At 43.5% G+C, this 17,255-nt stretch overlaps 1 protein-coding gene across 2 annotated transcripts in view; it reads left to right on the top strand.

The window, feature by feature from the left end:
- Positions 1-17,255, top strand: part of myo10l3 (myosin X, like 3) — a 47,474-nt gene that overhangs the window by 13,330 nt on the left and 16,889 nt on the right. Inside the window, exons 3-21 of one of the 2 annotated variants that reach the window (XM_088315048.1) lie at positions 435-593; positions 1,614-1,801; positions 1,894-2,028; positions 2,344-2,468; positions 2,640-2,653; positions 2,767-2,851; positions 3,015-3,121; positions 3,781-3,910; positions 4,459-4,577; positions 6,657-6,803; positions 6,938-7,038; positions 7,193-7,259; positions 8,353-8,445; positions 9,555-9,623; positions 12,209-12,291; positions 12,364-12,472; positions 13,899-13,979; positions 15,696-15,820; positions 16,021-16,135. In XM_088315048.1, the coding sequence (XP_088171174.1) occupies positions 435-593; positions 1,614-1,801; positions 1,894-2,028; positions 2,344-2,468; positions 2,640-2,653; positions 2,767-2,851; positions 3,015-3,121; positions 3,781-3,910; positions 4,459-4,577; positions 6,657-6,803; positions 6,938-7,038; positions 7,193-7,259; positions 8,353-8,445; positions 9,555-9,623; positions 12,209-12,291; positions 12,364-12,472; positions 13,899-13,979; positions 15,696-15,820; positions 16,021-16,135 (2,052 nt within the window). Of the gene's footprint in view, positions 1-434; positions 594-1,613; positions 1,802-1,893; positions 2,029-2,343; positions 2,469-2,639; positions 2,654-2,706; positions 2,852-3,014; positions 3,122-3,780; positions 3,911-4,458; positions 4,578-6,656; positions 6,804-6,937; positions 7,039-7,192; positions 7,260-8,352; positions 8,446-9,554; positions 9,624-12,208; positions 12,292-12,363; positions 12,473-13,898; positions 13,980-15,695; positions 15,821-16,020; positions 16,136-17,255 lie in introns of those variants that run through there. The other variant, XM_088315047.1, reaches the window with a different exon arrangement.

The following is a 17,255-nucleotide window of genomic DNA, read 5'->3' on the forward strand; positions in this document are numbered from 1 at the left end:
AATTCTCCATCGATGCCCACCGGATAAACAAAGCCGCGTAGCTTCATCTATTATTCAAGATTGCCATCGCCAATTGGTCTCGCAATTTATCTCGTCCCCCAAAGAACCACGGAGAAGCTGATACGCGATCAGCCACACTCAGCAGATGCTTTGAACCGCCAGGTAGCTCCGTGTCTCTTTGTGATGACTTGACAGTCTTCTAATCGAAAGCCAAGAAGTCTGCTCCCTGCTGGGATCATGTAACCCAATACGCCACAGGACCTGATGGTAATGCCTTGTGGTGGAAAATTTTTTTTTTAAAAAAACAACCTCCCACCCTCTTACTCATCATATTTTCTTGTCCATTCTGCTTTCCTGGCCGTCGTTTTCTCGAATAAATGCGAACGCAATGGACGGAGAAATCTCCATTTAGCATCTGGAATGTGCGATTCCAGGTGATCTACCTGCAGAAGGCGGAGCTCAACGAGGACACGGCGTACCCGATGCATCCCAGCAGCGTCCATGGAGTGGAGGACATGTCCACACTGGCAGAGCTGCACGAAGCCGCCATCATGCACAACCTCTTTCTGCGCTACCAGAGAGACAACATCTATGTAAGCAACCGTGTTGCGACACGTACGGGAGGCCCCGTTGTGGTGTCGCCCGGACGCAGTGCCCGCGTCTTCCGTCGAGACTTACCTGGATTAATCCCGCCGCCGTGCCATCACGTCACAGTCACGACATATTGCACCACATAGTTTGTGAAATTTTACTCAAAACTGTTGCCTTGGCAACTCCTATTTGCCCCCCCCCCCCAAAAAAAAATGTCTCGATAACCTAAACAACTAAAATTTTCGGCCTTTCATCAGGATTATATTTGATCAAAATTGGTTTTGTTCTGATATACATATATAGTATCCTAACGTGCCAAGGCTGTGAGGGCCCTTTATAGCTGCTGCAGCTCTAGTTATTATTGATATTGTGGCATTAAGTTAAAAATTACTTGACGGAATGTAGGTCAGTGCTACTCAACATAAACGCAGGGGGATTCCCAAGGCTTTCTTTTTTTATTTTTTTTTTATTTTAACAAGCATGAACAACATTACTGGAATACCACATTTCCTCAACTGGGGATGTTTATTTACTCAACTGCCTCGGGATCTATTTGAGACGGACGGGGGTCTTTATTTCTGCAAGTGGTTCCATTTGGGCACAGCCAGGCTTGCTGCTTTCCTGGAATCAGTCAATGTCTCTTCCATACACATTAGTAGTTTCTATTTCTTTATTATTGCTGTCTATTAATAATGCAGTGCAGTTGAACTAATGGTTCTCTGCTGAAGTTTCTGCGCGTCAGAATAGACTTCGAGCCGAATACATTTAACGGTCTTCTCAGCCCTACTCCCCGAATGGTGCTTTTTTTTTAAACACCTCTTTTAACACAATAATCCAAGAACTGAATGTTTTGTGCCCAATATTTTACAAAAAATTATTTTTTTTTTTAAGTGTTGGGTTTTAAAAATTCAATTTTAAAAGATCTAATATTGGACAAATTAACTAATAAAATAAGCGTTTGTTTTTTTCATTGCTTTTGTCTCCTCTCTGTGTGTGTTCATTCCCCCTCCCGACCCCCCCAGACCAACATAGGTTCAATCCTGGCAGCTGTAAATCCCTACAAGCAGATTGCGGGCCTGTATGACGGCGCCTCGGTGGATTTATACAGCAAGCACCAGATGGGGGAGCTGCCCCCTCATATATTTGCCATCGCCAACGAGTGCTACCGCTGCCTGTGGAAGCGACACGACAGCCAGTGTGTGCTCATTAGGTAATGACTGATTGACCGGCGCTGCTGCTCATTCATTAACTGCTCCACTCTGAGCTAAGTGTTACTAATGTGCGTCACTCTGATGTTGTCAGTGGGGAGAGCGGTGCCGGGAAGACGGAGAGCACCAAGTTGCTGCTCAAGTTCCTCTCAGTGATGAGCCAGAACTCGGCGGGTACGCCGCCGTCGGAGAGGACCACCAGGGTGGAGCAGGCGCTCATCCAAAGCAGGTACAAATTTGAAGTTGAAACGGAAACTGTTAGGGTTGGAAAGAAGTGGAAAAATTCTTGGTTCGGGTGTCAAACTCAAGGCCCTGGGGCCAGATCTGGCCCGCTACATTTTTTTGGTGGCCCGCAATTATATTAATGTTTCTTGCTAATATACCAAAATTGCAAATTGCTTCATTTTGAAAAATATCGAGTTAGTTGTAGACCACGGAAAAAAATGAGTTTGACACCTGAAACAATTTGGAAAAGATTGCAAATTGGAATCTTTCCGTGGGAATTTATGCTAGTTAATGGGAATTTATTGGTTTGTCTCATCAGTCCCATCATGGAGGCGTTTGGCAATGCAAAGACGGTGTACAACAACAACTCCAGTCGCTTCGGAAAGTTCATCCAGCTCCACTTCTCCCAGAACGGAAACATCCAGGGCGGCTGCATCATCGATTGTATCCTTCAACACTTTTATATTATTCGTGTATGATTTCAACAGACACTCAGAATGCTTAAATAAAAAAAAACAAAACAATTTCAACTATTTCTTCTAATTATGGTATATCCCTCAAATAGTCACTTACTAAGAACAGGCGATGTTTTTCTTCTTGACTTTCATCCATCAGATTTGCTGGAAAAGGTAGGCCTGTGTTAAAAGCTTCCTCCCGCAGCGAGCGCCAATCCAGGAAATCACCTATCCGATAAGATCATTTGATTAAATATTATCCTCATCATCTGCTCTCACTTCTCAAGAACCGAGTGGTGCGGCAAAACCCGGGAGAACGAAACTACCACATCTTTTACGCGCTGTTAGCAGGGGCCGACAAAGACCACAGAGGTGGGGGGGCGTTTAAAAATCACGAGTTTTGCTTTTTGAGCTGAGCTAATGATACAATAAACTTTTCTTCTTATCTCTGTCCGAATTTCGGTGTCATTTAAACAGGCGTATTTGCGATATTTACGATTTGTAATCAACTGAGAAGCCATGTGTTTTGTTGCAGACATGTACTTGCTGTCTGAGGGTCCGGAGTCCTACCATTACCTCAGCCAGTCAGGCTGCATGCAGGAGAGCAGCCTGGATGACAAGCAGCTTTTTGACAGCGTCATGGTCAGTATTCCACCACCAGGGGGCGCTACAATCCTTGCTTAGGAGTTTACACCATGGGCGAGCATGCTTTTGATGGAGCAAATGGAAAAAATAGAATGGTCCAAGGCAGGTTGGCAGGTTCTCAAAAAACTCAATAAAAATGATGGATGTAAAATATGTAGTTATAATAGTTTAGTTGTAGCAATATTTTATTTCAACAGCCGGACAATATTTAAGAATGATTTTATTAATTATAATTAATTAAACTATTATGTGAAGTGTATTTCATTTTGAAAAAAAAAAACTTTATTATAAAATTTTATTACTCATAGTAAATAATTCAACAAATTATTTAATGAGATAAATGAGGAATACATGAATTTTGATTTACAATTTAAGGTGTAATATTACCGGACTCCATATAATATTATATAATTAATAGTATAATATTACGGGAAAATGACGCCAAAGCTCTACTTATATTTTATCCAGTGCTTTGGCCTGCCTATGAGAAGATCTTCCCCTCATTTCAGCATAGTTTCTTTACACTGAGATGTTTTTCAGTGAATAACTGGATAGGCGAAAACAGATCTGTGAACACGTCTGATATTCGAGAACACTGCAATGTTCATTTTGATTGTATAGAAAGCATGTAACGGCCCTTTCCTGTTGCGACACAGGCAGCGCTGCAGGTGATGGAGTTCAGCGAGGAGGAGATCCGAGATGTGTTCAAGCTGCTGTCCGCCGTCCTCCAGATGGGAAACGTTGAATTTATGACAGCGGGCGGAGCTCAGATTACGTCCAAAGGAGGTAAGAAAGGAAAACAGGAGGAGTGCCCACAGGGTGCCAAATGCGATAAGCCCCATCACATAAACACACATAAAAAAAAACATGTTTTCAAAATATATATATAAAGAATAAAGCAAGGTTTCCACAAATGGCCAGCAAAGTGCCCAGAAGGTTAAGGAATTTAATTTCCCGTCATTCGGTATCGTCTCCCTCCTGCGCCCGAGTTTGATTGACAAGGCAGCAACACTCCTGAACAGGCTGAAACATGAGCGCCATTCTCTTTTGTTCCCTCTCCGACCTCTTTTCCAAATATCCAGGTTACCCACTGCTTCAATCTGTAAACAATCTTCATCATAAAACCTCTCTTTGCTAATAATAACATTAACAGCTTTGCCTTAGCCACGCCCAACGTTTGCCAGGCCACTTGTTGCTAGGCAGAATTCGTTGGGCTCAAACATAAATATACGCGAGAACTGGGTCACAGAGCGAAATAAACATAACAATTTAAGGTAACAATTGTTAATATATGTCGTGTGTGTGTGTGTGTGTGTGTGTGTGTGTACTTTCAGTGGTCAGTAATGTGAGCGAGCTGCTTGGCTTGGACTCCTTTCAGCTGTCCGAGGTGTTGACCCAGCGCTCCATGATCCTCCGAGGAGAGGAGATCTGCTCCCCGCTCACTGTGGAGCAGGTAAAAAATAAATAAATAAATAAATAAATAATCTACTTCACCTGATGTGTGGCGGGCCTTACGCAAGCTTGTCACCTTTTTTTCCCCTCTCTCTCTCTCTCTCTCTCTCTCTCTCTGTCTCTCTGTCTCTCTCTCTCTCTCTCTCTCTCTCTCTCTCTCTCTCTGTCTCTCTCGCTCTCTCTCTGTCTTTCTCTCTCTCGCTCTCTCTCTCTCTGTCTCTCTCTCTCTCTCTCTCTCTCTCCCTCTCTCTCTCTCTCTCTCACTCACACTCCCATATATTTCCCCCCTCCACATGGCTTGCGTGACTCTTGGCCATTTCCTGCTTTTTGTGCGCCAGATTCCCGGCACAATGAAGCGGTGGCGATAGTGATCTGAGTCAAAAGTACAATGGAGCTCATGATTGGGAGGGAGTGAAGTTGGAGACTTCTCCTTTGGTGGCAGACACTGCAATAATTCACTCTCAGTCTGTCTGGCATTATACATCCAAGCCTCCGTTTATGATGAATGAGTGCTAAATCTTCATCAGCAACTTCTAATAATTGTAAAGAACCGCAGGGCAGAAGTTTAAAGATTGAAAACAATCCATTTCAGGATGCTGGGCGACATCCCATGTTAACTGTTTTCCCGATAGGAAGTCAGATTCTTCAGTCTTCAGGGGTTTAACTGTTGAAATGTGATCTAGAGCATCCGTCTATATTTTCACGAAAAAAAAAAATAATGTTTTGATGGTTGTTGGTTACAACTAACGAAAAGTAAAGTTAAAAGATGAAAGGAAAGCTTAAAGGGGAAATCCACCCCCAAAATTTCTTGACATTAATTTGTTTTATCTGCCTCCACTCGTCTAAAAACATCATTCTGATGAATATGGCGTTTGTGGAATAAGCAAAATCTACCTTCCTTTTCAGGGGGCGACCATTTTGCCATTTTTTTTGTCTGCTGAAAATGACATCACAATTTCTCCAGGCTCAGGTTACGACCAATCACAGCTCATCTGTTTCCTGACGCTGAGCCATAATTGGTTGTTTGTTGCCCTGAGCAACTGTGATGTCATTTTCAGTCGACAGAAAGTTTCAAAATGGCCGCCCCCCCCTGTGTGAACAAAAACGCTCCGTAAATCTTATTCCACAAACGTAATATGTAAGAATTGTTATGATACGTTTTGAGTTACAAGCGTGGTCCCAGAATGCATCTACTCGTTTCTCAAGGCACCACTGTCTTTAAGTTCCCTATGAATTCCCTTTTGGGGTTCTCGAGCTTTGTGACTCATCCCACTGTTTGCCCCCCCCCCCCCAGCATTCTCCTTATGCCAGTAAATATGTGAAGAAATCGCTTTATTCATAGCAGAAAAAGAGCTCATTTGACAAACGGAACAAAGATGCTGCGCTGTCCTCTTGTTCTGTCTGCCCTTTGAAGCAGCCCCCTCACTAAATAGAGAGCATTATTCCACTGCTGGACCCAGTAAGAAAGGCTCCTTCTCCCAGTAAGCAGGGGTCTTCCAACCTACGACCGCCCGAAGTGGCCTCCCCCCCTCCCTCCCTCCCCTCCACCAATTCCGTGAAGTGACACCCCTCCTCCGTCCCTCATAGGGGACAAACAGCCATTCTTCTCTTTTTGCCCCTGTGACGGAGATCCTGGAGCCAGCCGCTTTCTTTTCAGTGGCAGGAGGTGACGGGGCATGATGGATGGCGGGAAATTGTTGGCGCTCCTGCCTTATTTTGGAGTCAGAAACCAAATGCAGTACCTGCGATGGGCAAATGTTTGTGCTCATGGCGTGGACCGCCTTTGATGTTTAAAAGGACGCTTGTTTGTAGATGACAAGAACATTTTTTTTTTAAAAAAGGGAACAATTAACATAAATAAATGCATTTTGATTCATTAACTATAGGGAAAAATAAATTCAAAATTCCAAAAAGTGCACTCTCACTTTGGAAATGAAGGTACTAAACATTGTGACCTGTTGTGAAAACAGACAATCCTGCCCGCACGGCGACCTCAACACACAACACAACCTAACCTCCACCTCAGGTAACCTCCGGTAGCTAACCCGGTGCTCACCTCGCGTTGCGTCATGCATTGCAGGCCGTGGACTCGCGGGACTCGGTTGCCATGGCGCTGTACTCGCAGTGTTTCTCTTGGATCATCATGAAGATCAACCAGAAGATTAAAGGCAAAGACAACTTCAAGTGCATCGGCATCCTGGACATCTTTGGATTTGAGAACTTTGAGGTGAGGTATTGGCCCGCGTTGAAATAAGAGAATAGAAAAATATATCCTTTGCAAAATATGTCAATTTACCTTTTTTTTAAAATTTTTTTTTGCTGTTTTCTGCTGCTGTTTTTTTCCCCACGCCCACCACTCAGGTCAACCGCTTTGAGCAGTTCAACATCAACTATGCCAACGAGAAGCTCCAGGAGTATTTCAACAAGCACATCTTCTCGCTGGAGCAGCTGGAATACAACCGGTATCGTGACCGTTATTTCCCCACAGTCACAAGCAGTTTGTTTGTTTTTTGTTTTTTTTAGGAAGAATGAAACTGCAGCTCACTTGACTCAATGATGCTATTATGTTTCTCCGCTTGTTTATTTCTGCTTGTTTGTGCATCTTTGCCCTTACAGGGAGGGCATTCAGTGGGAGGCCATTGACTGGATGGACAACGCCGAGTGTCTGGATCTCATTGAGAAGGTATGTGAGCTTTTACGTTCGCGATCTCGGCTGACCTAAGTCAAATAACATTCGAAGACAAAATAGGCGTTAGAAAATAGTAGAGGAGCGTTTGTGGGATATTAATTAAGCGGATTCTGCCCTTGGCTTGCATTGCCAACATCACGGGACCAAATCCAGAAGACGGGTGACGTTCGTCAGGACACTTTGACGTCGGTTTCGGTGGGCAGCAGTGGGCGGTAGCAGACAAAATCACAGCGCCCTGAGATGAATGAAAATAGATGGATTTACTTACTTAATTATTATTCCACAAATGCAATATTAATCAAAAGGGGGTTGTTCTCAGAAAGCATGAGCCAGGTGAGCAACATACATGGGAGCCCAAAACTGAACTTGTGAAAAAAATACACCCCAAAAAAACCGGTGTGTGCAACTAGCCTCGTAAAATTTATCGTACGGTCGCTAGCAATTAAATCGAACACCACTCTCGGCACGTAAACTACTCGGTCGTCATGGAATAAACAAACGGGTTTATTAAACATTGTATTTTAATTGGAAACTGAAAATCGAATTTCCGGTTTTAGGTTCTAGAAGCAAAAGTTTGAATACGGTTTGTCGCATGTTCCTCGTGAACTCAAAATGTTACGATCGTTACAGGATTTTTGTCACATGATGCACTCCATGTCACTCGATTAAAAGGTTTTTTGCTATTTACGTTCTGCCGGGTTATTGTTAAGAACGGTTTTTGAAAGGGCTCAGCGGCTATTACTGTTTCTCCAAAATACATTCACACACAAACCGCAGCACAAATCTCAGTATGGTCGCTTATCTCGACATTTTGTATGCAATATTGGAAACAATCCAATCTGGTGATTGCTTTTAAAAAAAAAAAAATGAATGAACTCTCAAACCGGGTCACCATCCGCAGCCCAGGGCGGACAATGTTTTCTGAGAACAACCCAATACCGTGCACCGAGGGATGTGTCTCAAATGTGGGAACAACATGCGTGTGTTGTCACAGGAGAGGCGGATGTTTGTCACGGTGAGCATGGTGACTGGCCGCATAAAGACGGCAGTGTGCGTTTCACCTTCTCCTCTCTTCTTGTCTTTTTAGAAACTGGGCATGTTGGCTCTTATCAACGAGGAGAGCCGTTTCCCCAAAGGCACCGACTACACCCTCCTGGAGAAACTGCACAGCCGACACGCCGTGAGTTGGCACGCTCGCATGCAAGCACGCCTATACACCTTCCGCATCTTTCACGCTTTACCAGACGCTAACAAATGCGCACGCAATTACGTAAAATGATCCAAGGGGACCTCGGGAGTGTAAAATCGCCGATTGCAAGATCGGACGTCAGAGCGGCGCATGCAAGCTCTCACGCCTTCCTCTCGTCTCGCGCTCGCATGCATAGGCAACAATGCTGAAATGTGAGCAGCCGTTCTCTAAGCCTGATCGGCTTTGTGCCTGCAAAAAAAAAAAAAAGACGGAACAGGTACAGCCACAAAATAAGAACTGCCTAATCTTGCAGAAAAACAAAATCAGATTGAATTTGTATAACCTGTATCAAATGTGTTTGATATATTTTGTCAAGATTTTATGCCATTAATTTTAACTTGCTCAATTCCCTCTGGGGCTAAGGCAAGCGATTTAAAAGTGAGTTGAGTACATAATGAAATGCTCGTAACCATAAAGTTTGGATTGATTTTTTTTTTCATTCATGGCGGCAGCACTTCATCAAGAGCCCGGTATACACTTGTCAGTTTGAGTAGCAGATCTGTGCTTGCTAAAGTCCTGTACGTGCAGGTTATCAGGCGCTAGTGTTGATAGCATCATTTGCTAACATTGCAGCTCTGCTTACCTTTTGGATTTTGTGTGAACAGTTTGAAATGACGGTGACTATTGGCACAAAACCGTCAGCGTTCTACTTCGCCTCTTGAAATTTTTGAAATATTTCTTAAATGAGTTCTACAGAATGTAGATCAAATTAATGGTGGGGAAAAAAAAATCTTTTTAAACTGATTTAGCCTCATTTCTTTTTTCATGTCACAAAAATCTAACACACAAGGGTGTGTAGACTTTTTATATCAACTGTGCATGCTCAGTAGTACAAATTGTTTTGATGATGTGATTTTTCCAGCAGTGCTTGAATGAGGATTTTTTTTTCTTCAGTTCTCTTCCACATGAACTCACTGACAACCATTGACGGATTAAGACGTCAAAGATCCTTTTTTTTTTTTTTTTACTTGGCTGGTAGTGAATGAGTTAATCTTGTAGTCAGAATGTGAATTTTTGTCTTTTTTCCACTCTCTTGTCAGGCAAACCCATACTACGTGAAGCCCCGAGTGACCGATCATCAGTTTGGCATTAAGCACTACGCTGGAGAGGTAACCACACACACACAAGCTCCAAGAGTTGTACAAACTAGTCAATTTGCCGACCTTACTATTCCACAATGACGTTTAGAGCGTGACATCGACTAGCCACTAATCACATATTTTTGTCTTGAGGAGGATGCAGCGCGCTAGTAGGAACAGATCAGATCAGTGCACAGAATGAAATTAGTTCATTTCCTTAATTGATTTAAGTTGTCTTCGATTCCTCAATGCACGGCATTGTCAAGTGAGGGAGAACCGAGCAAGGGGGGGGGGGGGGCAGGCTCGAGCAGGATTTGTGACTTTTCAGCATATTCGATCAAAGTGGACGAAGAGTGGTGAATTATTGCACCATTTACAAAAACTGCAAATTCCCACCATGCAGAACCCTGAGTTGTAGTGGGCTCAGAGTTTGAATATGATTGCTTGATTTTTAAACATTTCCGTGGGGAATAATTATAATATATTTATTATTTACCACCTACTCCGACATTTTGCTCATCAGCATTTTAGTCCGGTTTAAGTCAAGGGAAGCAAAAGTCAAGATTTTAGTCCCTTTTTTATGATTAACAATCAATTGTATTTATCCCAAAAAAGCTTGGAATAAAATTTAGGAATTTTGACAAAATAGTACCACAATAAGAAAATAGAATGGCCTTAACTATTAAACAAGCAAACCAAAAATATGATTTCCTTATTAACCACGTGACTAGCACTCAGCTAACTAACACACATGAGCTAATGAATCGACTTTAGCACGACAAAGCTAATTGCTACCTGAAGCTAGCTAGCGCCAGTGTTAATTCAGCTTGCCCAACTTTTCCATCGATATTTCTTAGATAGCATTACTGTGATACAAGTAACGAAACACTTTAGCATAGCGATACCGCTTAGACAAGCACCTCGGTGTGTGTGCGAGCGAGGCGAGTGCGCACGGATGCTAATGCTAATCACGTCATCCACAGAAGATAGCAGCATTTCCAGCCGTTCTGTGTCCCGCTGTGGGTTGCTTCATCGTTTGTGTTAGTTAGATCGCTGTCATGTTCAGTTGAGGAAATTACTGCATCCTTCCCCCCTCTAATTGAATTACGTGTCTTCTGCCTTACCCTGAGGTTTGAACTTTTACACAAATCAAAAGTCTTAGACACAGTATTGTGCATCTCAACAGATGTTTTATACGCTGTATATTTTGGGCAAATTATAACTCATCCTCACTCTCAATAATATATTTTCCACTTTTGCTGCCAATATTAATTACCACTATTACAGTTCGACATAATTAGAATATATTTATTACTGAGCACTTATTCCTCCTTGAAAAGCTGAACTTCATTTGACGTGATCGTTCTGAACACGGCACACCAGTGCAACCACATTATCATTTGTTTATTTTGACCTCCCCTTCTGAAATGATTTTTATCTCTCCATCCAGCCATCCTGCTTATCATCTGCCTCCTCCGTTTGCATGATTTTGTGGTCCAACTGTGTGTAATTGACAATCGTGTGTCATTAAATCAACCGAACCTTAAAGCGACACACACAGAGGAGTCCTCTGTGAATTCTAAATGACGGAGCATCAGTATGGATCTCATGGCTTCGCCTAGAGCCAAGCGGGAGAACGAGGGATGGTGGACTTTTTTTCATTGCATTACGCCGCTCGCTCTCACACGCACACACGCACGACCTCTCGTTCACAACAAAGCGTTTTTGAGAGCGTACATGTACGGTTTTGATTGTGTGTTGAAATAATCATCTTTATTTTAATCTTGGTCCATTACCGCGGTTCCGGGAGCAAGCGGCAGTGGAATGCTGCGTTGCTAAGGCCCGACTAAACTCAACATGTGACGGCATTAACGCACACGGGCCGCTCCCCTCTGTGTGTCTACAACGTGGTTTAAAAAGGAATTCACAAGCTTGCACTATATGCACTTTACACTTACTACGATACTTGCACATAGTCACGCTGTATCAAAATCTACCAAGATATATGCGCTATTGAAGGCAACATAACTGGCTAGAAATCCAAAACAAAAAAAAATGTAGTGGGAAACAAAGCTTTACAGCAGAATACATTCGAAAACATTGAATAAAATGAGGCTGTGCTAAAGTACTTCCTTTTTCGTTATTCTTTCAAATTGACACAAACTAAACCAGGGGTGGGCAAACTTTTTGATTGGTGGGCCACAATGGGTTCTAAAATTTGACAGAGGGGCCGGACCAGGAGCAGATGGATGGAGTGTTTTGGTAACCTCACCTCATCAGAGAAAAAAAATATATTTAATTTTAAATGAAAGTGGACAAAAGCATTACAACAAAATATCTGTTATTAGTATTTAGAAAATAAAACATGAACAAGGTTTATTCATTTGATTTTTTTCAAGTTTGGCGGGCCGGATTAAAACGTTTAACGAGCCGCATGTGGCCCTCGGGCCGTAGTTTGCCCACGCCTGAACTAAACAATTGTGCTGCCATCTTTTGGTCGACATTGAAATTACACCCAATATAAACGAGAGTTGACCAAAATAGCATTATTTGTTTCTAGTTTGTCCTCTTAGTAGTCTCACTCAAGTTCGTCCTCCATTTCATTTTTGCTTTAGGTGCTTTATGATGCTCGCGGCATCCTGGAGAAGAACAGGGACACCTTCAGGGACGACATATTGTTCATTCTCAAAGACAGCCGGTAAATGCTGCAAAACAATCCCGTCCCGCAGTCGCGCTCTCCCAAATCAGTAATTCAACTCGATGTCGTCAGGCTCGACTTCATCTACGACCTCTTCGAGCGCGTGGGCAGCAGGAACGGAGAAGAGACCATGAAGATGGGCACCGCGCGACGCAAGCCCACTGTCAGCTCTCAGTTCCGGGTGGGTATCGATAAATAGATGCATGATAATATTGATAGTACAGTAATCTATACCATTAATTATTTTGCTCCCTCACAGTGGAGAGTTGTTATCCAAGTGAATAGCGAACGGCGTGAAAGAACATAACACAGACGAGCTCATTGTGCCCCTGCATGCGAGGGTCATCCCACCCCCGGTGTCACACACAAGACGGCAGATAGACATCGTGCAGAATGCTGTCTGTGTATCTGAGCAGCAAAAAAAGAATAGGGAGGAGAGATGTATGTGGTTTTGAGTGGAGCGGGAACTTGATGGTGGGCTCGCCGTCGACTTACTTTGTCCTAACTGCAGTGCGGAGAGAAAGAGAGTAGGGGAGGATTTGGCCGGCTGCCCAGGCCACAGTTTGCGAAGCCGGGGGGATTAGTGTTGATGGCTGGGCAGAGCGAGGCCAACCAGGGGCCAATCACGCTCAGCTCAGCCAGGCCGGGCCTCGATGGAGACAGCCTGTCTGAGGCGGGGAGGAGAGCCAGGCCGACGCAGTTCAAGGGTCCCCCTCAATTGTGTGAATGTATGCGTGGGTATTAATGCTACATTCGGCTCCAGTAGAACGTAAGAAATATTCCACTTGGGTCTCCAACGCTGTCTGATAACCAAACAATTATTGGAGCTTGCCTCTTGGAATATATTGTGTGGTGCTACAGAAGCGATGTACAGTTCAGCTGCATTTTAAAGCAACAATTTAATTTCAGCGCTACTTTCCCCCTAAATGCTCATTTATAATTGCCTTTATATATGGTGGCAAAGCACTACTTATGTCTAAATGAAAACCACTCAACTCACTTCTACTTGTTTCCCTGACATCTGCTTGTCACCAGGTAAGACCAAGGTCATGCTTTTATTGTTTTGGCGCAAAATCACATCAGGGAGCCTTGCAGCCAATCACAGGGCTTCTACAAAAAACATAATCGATAAACCATGAAACATGTTTTTACAATGTGGGAGGATTTGGAGAAAACCCCAACAAGCACAGGGAAGGCCATGAGCTGAGATTGGGACTCCAATTTATGTTCATTAAAGTCAAAGTCTTGACATGACATTGAGGCAGATCGGTATAGATTGACGACGCTCAGTAGTCGTCGAAGTAATGCAACGTTGTACTTTTATACCTCGCAGTCGAGGTTGGCGGTAACTCATTGGCTTGAAACTGCACAGCTTTTTATAAACACAACTGGGCTTTCCTTGACTGAAATTGCACTTCATTTTGGAGTCAACCAGCCCTCCTAAAACATTCAGCCGCCTTAAAATGTTTGTTGCTTGCCTTTGAACTGGAGCACTTAAGAGGGAGCATATAACGGAATCCGACCGGTAAATACACATTAATTAATGTTGCGAATGAATTGAGATAATGGAATCTGTTTGCACTCAAGTGGAGCCTTGTGTTTTTCAGGAATCTCTCCATTCCCTGATGGCCACACTAAGTGCCTCCAACCCTTTCTTTGTGCGCTGCATCAAACCTAACATGGCGAAGGTAAGTCGTGCTCTTTCGATCTTGTCAGATCGGTTTCAAGTGCTTTTCATTGTTGCCATTGCTTCCAGTTAATGTCCCGCCAAGTCATTTTACCGTGTTGCTGTACGCTTGAGCGCAAAGTCATAACAATGCCGCGTTTCAAACAAAAACAGCCAGGTTGTTTGCTTTTTGGGGTGTCTATTTTCAATCGTAATAAACGCGCGGCGTTCCCCTCCGACCCGATGCAAAGACTCCCTTTGTACTCCTGGGCTGCTTACCAGCACATTCCAACCACTCCGGCCCTTTTTACAGGGAGGTCAGAAGTCGCTCCAGCTGCAGCGGTGCTTGGCTGATCTGGCTGCATCAGTGGAATGCCAAAACGAAACCGCAACGGCAGCGGCGGAGCCAGCGAGCGGTTTATTTATTCATCCTTCGTTTCTCCCCTTCCTCTTGACCACACGGCTATAAAAAGGGTGATTCAGTTGTCTGATTGTTGGATCGAGCCAATTTCTTTACTGTGTGTGTGTGTGCGTGTGAGCGAGGGAGCTTGGGGATCGTCGTCTTTTATCAGCTACGTGCTTCCCACTCCCTCTCACGCTCACACATTTTCCTCGGAAAAAATTGGACTCCCCTTATTGTAATACAGCGTCATCCTCGGAAACTTGGAAAATATATATATTATTTTTTTTCCGTATGACTGTCCAACATTCAATGCCTTAACAGTAAATATATACAGTTCTACTCAAGAGTTTTTATTTATAATGTCATGTGTCTCTGTAGCTAGAAAGCGAAGTGTGGAGAGTCTCTGTCACTGGAATGCATGGATGCAGTCAGTTCCTCTTGATGGCTGGCTGTCTGCTTCTTCCATGACAATCGCATCATGTTTTCGCGGTTCAACGGCGATACGATAACCACGACGCAACCGTGCCAGATTTACGTTACTAATGAGCATGGAAACATTTTGCGATCCTCGCCTCTGGATGGAAACAAGACATGCCTCTGTTTTAGCCGACAGATTTTCCACGATTACAATCTTCTGATATGAGACTGACACAGACGCACCATTTATATTCATCCTCCGTCACTGGGAGAAAAGTCGCCAGGAGGGCCCGGCTTGTTTTCATGCTAGCGCCTCTTTGAGTGGGCCTAAAGCCCCCCCCCCACCCCCACCTCTGCTAAAGAGCAGAGTTCAGAGCTCAGAGGAGGCGCTGGCCTGTCCTGCGTGCGCGTTTAATTATGAGCATGAACACATGCGAGCTTGAAAGGGCTTCCCTGCATAGTAACGTGCACGTAATTAAATTGACACCTTTGCGGAATGCATCGGCTCTATTTGCGGGCTTATCCGGCACCGCCTGCTCTCTGGGTGACTATGGACCTCCGTGTGGACGTCTCCGGCAGACACCGCTATGCAGATGCACAACAATTGGGGAATAATTTACTTATTGAGCTATAAAATAAATGAGCTGTTTTAATTTTTGCCGGCCTAAAACAACCACAATTGGCTCGCAACAGATCCAGGGTGCACCCCGCCTCTCACCTCCCTTATGAGGACAGTCCTCATAAATACGAAGCGAGCTATTGTGCGATTATGCAGCGCGACAGCGTACGATTGACTCGCTCAGCCCAAGAAATGACTTGACTTGTTTGATTTTTTTTTGCATGCAGCTTTCAGGTTGCGACTCAAGACTTGCGTGACTGACTCGCCACCGTTGCCGTGTGTTGTGTTGCTCTCGACAGAAAGCCAATCAGTTTGATCCGGATGTTGTCCTGAACCAGTTGAAATACTCTGGAATGCTGGAAACGGTTAAGATCCGCAAGGCTGGATTCCCAGTTCGCCGCTCCTTTAAGGATTTCTGTAACAGGTCAGTGTGATATCTCCGCTCAGTTAGAATGAATTCAGCCCAAAAATGAAAAACAAATTAAAAGCAAACAATTTCAAAGTCCTTCAATTTTTTTCGTGTGCGGCCCTCAAATGAATACGTTTAAGAACCATCCAAACCAACTTAACTTGCACGCAGTGTATGTAACGTAGGTGTGTATCCTTCTCGTAACGCACTCGCAGATACAAAACCATCCTGAAGAACAAAATCCAGACTCAAGACGAAAAGCAGAGTTGCGCCGAGCTCCTGACACGTCATGACAACACGAAGAAAGAGTGGCAGCTTGGAAAAACAAAGGTAAAGACAACCAAAGATTTTTTTTTTTTTTTTTTGGTGGTCAACAATAATCTGAAGAAAGTTGAGTTGAGGTGATTAATCGGTGACGCCATTGACATGTTTAAAATATTTTTAGATTTTTTTGTGGCAAAATGTTGGATTTGTGATACTTAAATATAATTATAATTTAAAAAAAATTCAAATGAAAAATTCAAATGATTTTTGAAACACCCTCTCGTGTTTTCTGTGGCATGTTTCCCTTGGCACAATCGTGTTTTTAGCTCCAAAATATCGTCTTTCTCTTGCTAAATATTGCTTATTTATTTATTTTTTTTCAGTGGCATAATTTGTGTTTTTCACTATTTACTGTGGCAAAGCATCATGGCGTTGCCAAATATAGTATTATTCCCAGGCTGTTAATCCATGTCACAGTTTGGACGCCCCTCTCCGTGACTCACATCCCGAAGAATTTACTGGCAGGTTGTGGTCAGATGTTCTGCTCGCTTGTTGACAACCACACACTTTGGATGTCTTTTCCCCAAATTTCTCTCGAAGTGGATCGTGCGACGCGGTGCTAGGCGCCCACACTCAGTAATCCCGAGGCGGCCTTCGTTGTTCACCTCCTGTCGCATGCCGCTCACCAAATAATGATTAAACTGGCCGCTTTGGAGGCAATGAGGCTTTCAGGGGACACCTTTCGGCGCAGCGGTCTCTCTCCTGGCGCTTTATTTCAATCATTAACTCTTCCTTAGAAAGGACCTCGTTTTCACTGCTTTCTCAATGAATGATTAACCTTTTAATAGCATGTTTGATTGTTAAGGACAAAACCTGCTTTCTCCACGATATCTACACTTGAGAAGACCCAAATTGTTCAGACCCAGGCCAAATTCAGAAAACATTTTTATTTTGGATTTTAAGATGGAAATGACGCAACAAAGTGGGAAAAGTTGTATCTTTCTAAATGTGTTTTGTGGGGCAGATGAAGCCAAAGTTGCATATTTTGGGACATCATTTCAATAGGCTGCTCATCATCAAAAAAAAAAAAAAAAAGCCTGTTTGTGGCAGTATCATGCTTTGGGGCTGTTTTTCCGTCTGCTGGAAATGGGTTGGAGGGAATTGTCAACAATCCCAACTGACACTC

This window comes from Idiotropiscis lumnitzeri, chromosome 14, assembly GCF_059441095.1.
Source record: "Idiotropiscis lumnitzeri isolate Australia: NSW breed Sydney's pygmy pipehorse chromosome 14, RoL_Ilum_1.0, whole genome shotgun sequence".
Classification (NCBI taxonomy): Eukaryota; Metazoa; Chordata; class Actinopteri; order Syngnathiformes; family Syngnathidae; genus Idiotropiscis; species Idiotropiscis lumnitzeri.